The following is a 9,885-nucleotide window of genomic DNA, read 5'->3' as shown; positions in this document are numbered from 1 at the left end:
TGATGTTACCGGTTCAGTGGTGAGGATTTTTACCCTGATGTTACCGGTTCAGTGGTGAGGATTTTTACCCTGATGTTACCGGTTCAGTGGTGAGGGTTTTTGTTTTCTTTACATTGAGGTGCAGTCTATCCTGACAGCTGGACTCTTTGATCTTCATCAGTTAAGTATTTTAAGTCCTATTTGCTTTCAGCAAGCAAGGTTGTATCATTTGCATATTGAAGCATTTTAATGAGTCTTCCTCCAATTCAGATGCCGCTTTCTTCTTCATATAATCCAGCATCTCAGATTATTTGCTCAACATACAGATTGAATAAGTGTGATGAAAAGGGTTACAACCCTGGTGCACACTTCTCCTCATTTTAACCCATTCAGTGTCTCTTCTTTATGTTCTAACAGTTGCCTCTTGGTCTGTGCACAGGTTCCTCATGAGCACAATGGAGTCTTCTGGAATACCCGTTCTTTGCAATTTTATTCATAGTTTGTAATGCTCTGCACAGTTTGAACTCATAGCAGTCCTATGTAGGGTGTCTGAGGCTTTAAATCTTCGTGGGCGTGGAAAGCCTCATCTTTCTTCTGCAGAGTGGCTAGCAGACTTGAACCCTAGTCCTCATTATTTATAGTCCAGTGCTTACCATGGTGTAAAGCCACCATGCTCCCCTTTGCTAGGTTGTTGTTGTTGTACCATCAAGTGGGTTCTGACTTGTAGCAGCCTTGTGTAGTTTCCAAAGAGAAAATTCGCACATTCAACCACTTCTTATGCAGACTTTGAGTGTAGGTCTACTTACTTCCATCGCTTCTTCCCAATTTCTTGTTGCTAGTACAACCGGTGTCCTTGACTTAGGGAGTTCAGTAAGTAGGGTTTACTCTGCCCTCTGATCCTTGTGGGTAACTGATGTTTGACAAACGTTCTGTCTGTAGTGGGATTTAAAGAGGGAATGAGACGAGATGCTGCTCTTTCCACACTGTCGACTTTCCTCAAATGCTACAAAGTTTCCATTATCTTAAGACTTGATGAGCAAGTCCAAGGAACAAGGGAAAGATCCAAGAATTTCTATGGGGAAAAAAGTCGGCTGCAGTTGTATTTCTGTCTGTTTAATTAGAGAAGGGAGGGGGATAAACATTGGGAAATAACAACGTGTTTTCTTATGTTTTCCAAAGTGGATTTTGGAGAGATTGCCCACAAGCATCTGGAAGACCTGAGCAGTAAGAAACTAAGTGAAGTTGTGACGGTGAGACTCTCTAGCTGCTCACCTATGGAACATACAACATACTACGACCTGAGTGACACGGTCCGCGAGATGGGGAGGACTGTGTACCTGCTGAGGAACAGCTACATCTTCAAGCTCTTCTGGGAAGAAGCTGCAGAGCTGCTACACGAGCCTGACAAGGAATCAGAAGAGCAAGCATTTCACCTGGAAGATGTGTGTGGGGAATTATTCCTCCCTTGTTATAAAAGGTTCCTTAGACTGTATATGAATCTGAAGTCAGGAGAGGTCACCTTTGAAGAAATCAATGCCTTCTTCAAAGATTTTGTTAATAAATACAGTGACCTGGATTCAGAACTCAACGTCATGTGCAATGTGGATGAGAAGAACGAAAGGTGTTGGATCCAGGAGCGTGTCGAGCAGATCAAGGAGTTCCATGACCTTCATCAGGCTGCTGCCTCAGTCAAGGTCATCTTGAAAGTCAAAGAGAATCTGGCCCTGAACGGTGACTTCAGTGTTCTTCACACTTTATCAAGTTTTGTAAGTTTTTTGCAGAATCACCTGAGGGTGGAGGGTGAAGTGAAGATCCTAGCTCAGTCCTGGGAGCCCGCAGTCTTTTGGGTTGTAAGAAGCAGACAGCGTGGGTCAGTAGCTTCTTTGAACAGTTCTGGTTTGGATTGTCCTTTGTCCCTGGACATGCCACGGGCTCCGTTTTTATCATTGTTGGTAACTAGTGTGACTGACGAGCATTTGCCTGGAGGATCAAGAGTTTAGGAAGTGAGCGATAATACATGTTTGTAAACAGTGATTTGGTTCCCTTTGGTTAGAGACGTAAAATAAAAAAGTATTTACTTTGTTGGCTATCCAACCTCATCTAGCCAGAAGCAACGAAAATAACTTTTTTTTCCTGTTAGAATTAGCAAGGTAATGTTTCACTTTTTTTTATGGTGGGCACTGATACAGTACACGCTAACATATATGATACAGTACATGCTAACATATATGAGAGCATAAGGAACCCTGGTGGTACAGAGGTTAAGTGCTTGGCTCCTTACAGAGAGATGAGAAGGTGGAACCTATTGGCTACTTCACAGGAGAAAACACCTGGCAGGCTGCTCCCAGGAAGTTAACAGCCTGGTCATCTTGTCCTCGAGGGTCACTGTAAGTTAGGATCCCCTCACACCGCAACAACAACAACAGCACAGTGTAGTCTAGGCAGGCATGATGGTTTAAAGGATGAACGCAGAATCCTGCCCACGGAAGCCTGATAAATCGCTGTTCTGAACCTTAGTGCTTTAATATAGAAAACAATACACAATAGGATTCCTGTGAGGACTCAGGGTCTTCAATCCATGCTAAATGCTTAATAGAGCGTCAGGAGCACAGGAGGAGGATGTTTGGATAACTGATAGATTAGAGGTTCAGATCCACTCCGAGGGGCCTCAGAATAAAGCTCTGGTGCTCTGCCCCCTGAGAATCAATGGTCTGTACCCTGTGGACACACACAGGGTTGATGCAGCAGCAGCTACTTTTTGTAACCCCTGTTCAGTCCCGGGATAAGAGCATCTTCCTTTTGTTTGCCTGTTGCTATAGCAGCTCACACACAGGAAAACTGGGCAGAGAGGGAGTCGTTCAGGTGGCCTAGTTGCTGCTCCTCGCAGACTACATCCAGGTATCCATTGTCATTCCATAGCAAAGCTTTGTTTTGCAGACAGCAGATTTTGAACACTTTCACCATGAAAAGCTAACCCGGATCAGCCAGCAGCTTATCAAGGCAAAAAAACTGGTCCAGGACATCAGTGCTGCGCGGTGTCGGTGCCTGGAGGAACTGGCACTGAGGAAGGAGTTCATCAGCTGGCTCCAGGAGGCCCTTGGAGGTAAATGACTGACGGGAGGTAGTCAGCAGGCTGGTGAGAGCTCCGGATGGTGCCCTGGGTGGTTTGCTGAAATGTCCAGGAAACACCTCCCCTGGACCAGACTGCCCAAGGACAGTCTTATCATTTCCATTCTCTAGGCACATGTGCAGTGTGCGTGTCACTGGTGTGTGTTGGCATCTCATGCCTGGCACTAAGCCTTCCCTTTGCCACTTTCCCCACTCTCTAGTTACTGCAGACAACTGGGAACAATTTCTTTAAAATCTTGCTGCCTTAAGCTTTTCTTCCAATTGGTGTTTTACTAGAGAACAAGGCACAAGGAGAGGTCTGGGGTGCAGCCCCTGTGGGTATAGAGGTTGGTGGGATCTGCCTCCCAAGGGGTGCCTCTGCTTTCTATGGGGACTTGGCCCACATTGATTTACAGCCTTTGATTAGTAATTAGCCAAATGAGACTGTAGCTCAGATTTTTGTGTTTTTTTTTTTATAGATAATCATCAAAAAGCTGTTACTCTCTGAGCCTCAGATTCTTTTTGTATAAAATGGTGATGGTGTGTGGATTAACTGGAACAGGGTACGCAGAAGCCAGTATAGTGCTTGGGGGACATGGTTTTGTTCAGGAAAAGGGGCCCCAGAATCTTAGTGAAAGCTGATTGTGCATAAGCTCCATTCACAGTTCAGTAAGGCCGGTGGCAAAGACTGAGTCTAAAGGTACTGACTTCGTCTCTTGTCTTCCCGAGACATTAATGAGCTGAAGGTATTTGTGGACCTGGCCTCCATCTCAGCGGGTGAGAACGACATAGATGTGGACCGCGTGGCCTGTTTCCACGATGCCGTGCAAGGCTACGCTTCTGTGCTGTATAAACTCGAAAAAACGGCAGGCTTTGATACGTTCATGAACCATCTGGACGAGCTGTGGAAAGCTCTGGAAAATGACCCACACCTGCCCAAGAAACTGGTAAGTCTTAGTTCTGGCCTCCGAGCAGAGTAACTTCAAGAAAGCTTGCACTCATCCCATGTAGGACGCCACACCTTGATATGGGAGTTTCTGGAAGAGGCTCTTGACCAATTCTCCACCACTGGCAGGTGGGGCACTCAGCCTGTACTTACAGATGTGATTGAGGATAGCCTGGTACCAAACCTGCTCCCCTTGGAAATACCACTGGTCAGCTGGGTCCTAAGCACAAAGAACCTTCCAGGGAGTGGTGGTGGACCCAAGGCCATGGGGCTGAATCTCCAGATGCCCTTCTGTGGTCTCTGAATATCCTCAGAAGAGGCAAGGACGAGGACTTGTAGGGAGTAGAGAAAGACCATGGGCACCTGACCCACGGCCCATTTTCCCGACTTTTATCTCAACAGTGTGATTCAGCCAGGAACCTGGAATGGCTAAAAACAGTGAAGGAAAGTCACGGGTCTGTAGAGCTCTCGTCCCTGTCCCTGGCAACAGCCATCAACAGCAAAGGCATCTACATCATTGAGGCCCCTAAAGATGGCCAAAAGGTAAGTGACCGCTGGTCCCAGGCAGGCTTTTGAGGGTGTACTTGGGCTGTTGCCCATAAAGGGCTCTGCCACCAGCAACTGACCACTCCTCTTGTGATGTGATGTAGATCTCTGAGGACTCTGTCCTACGCTTGGTCCTTCCCGAGAGTCTTGGTGACCAGGAACAAATACGAGAGTACTCTTTAGAAGAACTGAGAGAGCTTTTGAACAAGTTGATGCTGATGTCTGGCAAAAAAGATCAGAACAGCTGTGAAGTGGAGATGTTTTCTGAGGTGAGTGCTCACGATCCTGCTAGAGGCAGGAGGACCCCACAGTCTCATCTGTGAGGGTGGAGTTGGCCCACTGTTGAGTTGCTGGAGAAACTCAAAATGGTGTCAGTTGGGATTTCATTGCTATGAAGTCCCTATAGAGCTTATCTATTGAATATACAGAATGCATGTCATCCAATTTCCTGGCCCTTTGGTTAGCAGGCTTCCTTATGGCTCATTGGATGACATTGTTCCTTTCACTCTGTAAATTAGCGAAAATCCAAAAACACTTGAAGGGCATATTGGTTATGTAATCATCACTTGAATTTATTATGGGTTCTTTACTTCAAGTTCATTGTACATCACAAATGATATCTTTGACCTTAAAATTTACTGCCTCCAGTTAGGCCAATTACAATGCAGGAGAAGAGAAGGCCTTTTGTGATGGGTATCATTTGCTCCCAGGAATGTTATTGGTTCAACAATAGAACTGTTGCCTCCAGGCAGGAGACCAGGGTCAAGGCCAAGTTTGCACTTCATGGGGAGCCACCACCTATCTGTCAGAGGAGGCTTGCCTATTGCTAGATGGGTGGAACTCGGAAAAAGGCCTGCTGACCTATTATCAAATATCAGCCAGGGAAAGCCTAAGAGTCACAGTCCTGATCTACAACGCCCATGCGCACGGGCTCACCATATGTCGGGAGCTGACTTGATGGCAGCTTTATCATTTGCTCATTCGTGGTCACACATTGAGCCTAGGGCCTTCAAACTAGAACCTGTTTCTATTCTAGACTCTGTGGTCTATCTAGAACAGCTCTGTAACATCCACCTCATGGTTCCACAGGTGTTTTGCAACGTGCAGAGACTTGTCCAGTCCTTTATAAACCTTTACTCTGCTGGGAACATGTTGTTCAGGACCTGGCGCGTGGAGGTGTTCTGCTCCCCAAGGTGGAATGTTTCCATCCACATGGACTTCAACCTGGAGCTGGTGGGCTGGCTCACAGGGAGGGGAGAGGTGGCCGGGCTGCTGGAGGACCTGTGCAGGCAGATGGAGCACTTCCTGGATTGCTGGAAGAGACTCCTGGAAGAGAAGCGAACCGAACACTTCTACCTCAACCTCTACACAGCCGAGCAGCTGGTCTACCTGAGCACAGAGCTCAAGAAGCCGAGCCCCAGTGAGGCAGCCCTGATGATGCTGTCCTTCATCAAACACAACTGCACCCCGAGTGATGTCTCCCAGACCTGCAGCAGGACTGACGTGCCAACCAGCAGACAGCTCGTGCAGACAGTGAAAGCAGAGTTAGCCCAGATGCTCTCCTCTGAGCTCAGCCTTGCGGACAAGCTGAGGGTCATCATGGAACAATCCATGAAATACATGTGCATCTTCCTGCCTCAATGCTTGGACCTGGACGCCCTCGGCCGCTGTCTGGCTCATCTGTCTAACATGAGTGGACCCCCTGTGGAGCGGCATCTGCCCAGAGGCCTGCAGGTCGGCCAGCCCAACCTGGTTGTGTGTGGCCACTCAGAGATACTGCCAGCTGCCCTGGCCATCTACGTGCAGACCCCGAGCCAGCCCCTGCCTACCTATGACGAGGTGCTGCTCTGCACCCCAGGAACCACGTTTGAGGAGGTGGCTCTGCTTCTGCGCCGCTGTCTTACCCTGGGCTCCCTGGGGCGCAAGGTCTACAGCCTGCTGTTTGCAGACCAGCTGAGCTACGAGGTGGCCTCTCAGGTGGAAGCACTCTTCCAGAGCCTGTGTCTGCAGCAGTACCACGAGGACTACCAGCTCATCCTGGTCTGCGACAGTGACCGCGAGCACTGCTACCTCCCCTCGGCCTTCAGCCAGTACAAAGTCCTCGTCACCCCGCAGGCCTCGCTCCAGGACATCCAGACTTACCTGGCGAGCCACTTCCAGGTCCCAGTGCAGATGCAGTCAGCAGCTGCTGTGTTCAAGGACCAGATGTGTGTCGGAGTGGTGACGTCGCGGAGAGCCAGTGTTGGTAAGATCACAGCTGAGATTTCTGGGCCACACTTCTCCCAAGAACCTCCTCAGGATGCTTCCCTTGTCCGAGAGTGGGTAAACTGAGTCTCGGGGAGGTTTTTTTTTTTGATTCATCTTGAGTTTCAGTCAGTATCCATGATACAATGGGGCAACCTTGCTCCCCTGTGGCCCAGTATGGGACAATTCCTGTGAGCCCCCCAGCCTTTCCCCTCTAGGCAAGTTCAACTCTCTTGGGCCCTTTGGGGCTGATGTTGGAGAGCAGGGCAGGAATTATGACTGTGTCTGAGAAGGAACCGAGATTCCCGCCCCCCTCAGTTCCTATCTCATTTCCCTAATTCCACACTCTGCTCCTGGGGAAGGTGACACCATCGAGAAACTAACACAGCGGTCTGGAAAGAAGGAATTGTTTCCGTCTGTTCTGACTCTATTTCAGCATCTGTGTTACATTGTGTTGGGACGAAAACGGCCAGCCCACATGATGGTTACTGTTAATTACACTTAAATAGGTATGGTTGTGATGCTCTAGGGTAAGCACTTAACTGCTAATTCTAAGCTTGATGGTTGAAACCCACCAAACTGCTCCTTAGAAACACTATAGGTTGCTGTACGTTGGAACAGACTCAGTGACACGTAACTATAGCCATCGCTGTAGAACCAGGCAGACAGCAAGCATAGTGAGTAGGTAATACTAGAACATTTGAGAGTTGAAAATGTAATCTCTTACCTGAGGTTACAGTGCATCTGTTTTGTGTATGTTGTATATGACATCTTGAATTTTACACCGAGAGAGGTAACTGCTAATCATTCTGGATTCTAGTACCCTGTCCACATTCACCCTGTTCTAATTTCTACCTGTTACCATTACAGGGAAATCGCTCTATGTGAAGAGACTGTATAGCAAACTGAAGGGGAAGTACACTGGGGCCAAAGTGCCTCTCAAGGTCATCCGATTGATGGCTCCCCAAGTGGATGAACACCAGGTCCTGGCTGCTCTCCTGCCTTTCATGGACACACAGAGCCAGAAGTGCCCCATCATTTTCCACTTAGATGTGACGTCTTCAGTAAGTGCTGAGATTTTGAACCAAGGGGCCCAGTCAGGGAAGACAGAGCCCCGGCTCCCCACCTGCCTCCTCCGCAGTATAGAGTTGCCCCCTTTTACATGTATCCAAGTTCAGTGTCATTTTGCCTGAGAGCAAAATGCAAATCCTCTGGGTTGGGAGAACTAGTCTTCAGTTTGTATATTAAAGCGCATGTAATTCTGTCTTTAGGTACAGTCTGGAATTTGGGGATTTCTATTCAAACTCTTAGTTTTACAATACTTAATGGATGTAAATGGAAAGATGTGGCTTCGGAATCCACACCATTTATATATCGTTGAAATCCTAGAAAAGAATCCAGTACGGCCAAATAGGTCTTCAAAACTGGTAGGTATTGAAGAGATTGTTGATTTTGTTGTGTGGGCACTGTTCCTTCCCACAGGTCTCGTTGGAGTGGAGTGTTGTAACCTTTAATTGTGAATTGAGTGAAGGGTTATGGAGCAGAGCATCAGTTTTACAGTCAACACATCGTATATTTCCATCCATTTCAACCATGTCAATTTCTTCAGTGTAACCTCACTTATCCCTCATACTACCTGTTTCCTTCCTCCTTCTTTCCCAACCCTTCTAAATTTTATTCTTAGGTAAATGTGTTTTTTGTTTTGTTTTTGATCTTGAAAGGTTGACTGTTGTATGGTGTGCATAGTTCACTAGTGTTGTTTCCCCACCCATATCTATCTGCTGCTTGGCTGAAAATTGAGCTGTGAGGGCGAATTCAGTTCCAGTTCAATAGCCTTGGGTTTTTCCAGTCTCTTTCTCACCAGTAAAACTGGTATTTTTTTATCTTTTTTTTTCTTTAATGTTTTATTGTGAATTATGTGATAGTAGTTTACATGGGAGAACATTAGCTTTACGCTCATCCTATCGTATGTTATTTCATTGCCATGGTTATAATCCCCTCCATGCATCATCAACCAACCAAAGGGTATACCCTGCAAGCCTGCCCCCACCCTCCCCACCCCTGGTCATCAGCACACAGCCACTCTCCCTCTCTGGGTCTAAAGTCCCCAGCCGCTCCATCTCTCCACGTCATTGTCTCTGCCTCCATCTCTGGCGTCACTGCTTCTCTGGGTAGGGTCCCACACTCCACTCTTTTCCCTTGATGGTTCCAGGGACCTCTGCTCCTGGACTGCAAAGTCAATCGCTCCCCGCTACAAAACGTCTGCCTTTGCATTTCCAACACTCGCAGTCAGTCCTGATAACAGTTATTCACTATTGTACCACAAGGGAACTATCCCCATCTCCTTTCATCAGCCCCATTTTCATCAGACAGATTGGATATTACTCAGTGGAGATTCTACCTTCCTCCCTACCCTCTGGATCTAGGCTCCCTCTTGAAAGCTTGTAAGCCAGTCACTTCTTGCCTTTGTAGCCCCCCCATTTTGGGTAGCCAGTGTCCAAGTTGCCCATCCCTGTCTGTGGTGAGTCTCTTTTTGTTATGTAGTAGCCAAGAGCAGTGTTAGGGAAGGAGCGTCAGTTCTGAACCTCACTGTTCCATGACATTTAGAAGAAATAGAACACTTTTCAGTAGAATCTTAGACTTGTGTTGTTGGTTCAGGACTTGTCCTGGTTAAATCCCAGCTGTGCTTTGAATACAGATTCATCCCTTAGGAAAAGTGCCATCTTTCTAAATGCCAGCTGAGATGTGCAGGAGACATTTCATTATATACATTCCTTAACAAGAGGAATGCATATGAGGGTATAGAAAATAGCATGACTTGGGTCAGGCACACCTTAATCATCAAGCTGAATTTTTAGGTTTTTTGTTGTTGTTGTTGTGAAGTGCCATCGAATTGGTTCCGACACATAGCGACCCCGTGTAGGGTTTCCAAGAAGCAGCTGGTGAGCTTGAACTGCCAACCTTGCAGTCCAGACGACTTTGCAGTCTAGCACATTAACCCACAGCGCCACCCCAGGACTCCTCCTTTTAAGTATATTTTTGTTAAGTGTCGTTAAGTCTAT

The 9,885-nt window shown here is 47.2% G+C and overlaps 1 protein-coding gene across 1 annotated transcript in view; it reads left to right on the top strand.

Moving 5' to 3' along the window:
• RNF213 (ring finger protein 213) overlaps positions 1–9,885 on the top strand; it is a 129,583-nt gene that overhangs the window by 56,967 nt on the left and 62,731 nt on the right. Inside the window, exons 20-27 of the mRNA XM_006869642.1 lie at positions 1,159–1,745; positions 2,917–3,082; positions 3,817–4,034; positions 4,436–4,576; positions 4,684–4,848; positions 5,669–6,824; positions 7,694–7,887; positions 8,095–8,250. Coding sequence (XP_006869704.1) covers positions 1,159–1,745; positions 2,917–3,082; positions 3,817–4,034; positions 4,436–4,576; positions 4,684–4,848; positions 5,669–6,824; positions 7,694–7,887; positions 8,095–8,250 — 2,783 coding nt within the window. The remainder of the gene's footprint in view (positions 1–1,158; positions 1,746–2,916; positions 3,083–3,816; positions 4,035–4,435; positions 4,577–4,683; positions 4,849–5,668; positions 6,825–7,693; positions 7,888–8,094; positions 8,251–9,885) is intronic.

This window comes from Chrysochloris asiatica, unplaced genomic scaffold, assembly GCF_000296735.1.
Source record: "Chrysochloris asiatica unplaced genomic scaffold, ChrAsi1.0 scaffold00132, whole genome shotgun sequence".
NCBI classification, from domain to species: Eukaryota; Metazoa; Chordata; class Mammalia; order Afrosoricida; family Chrysochloridae; genus Chrysochloris; species Chrysochloris asiatica.
Note: the sequence above shows the minus strand (reverse complement) of the source record. Positions and strands in the feature narration are given on the sequence as shown.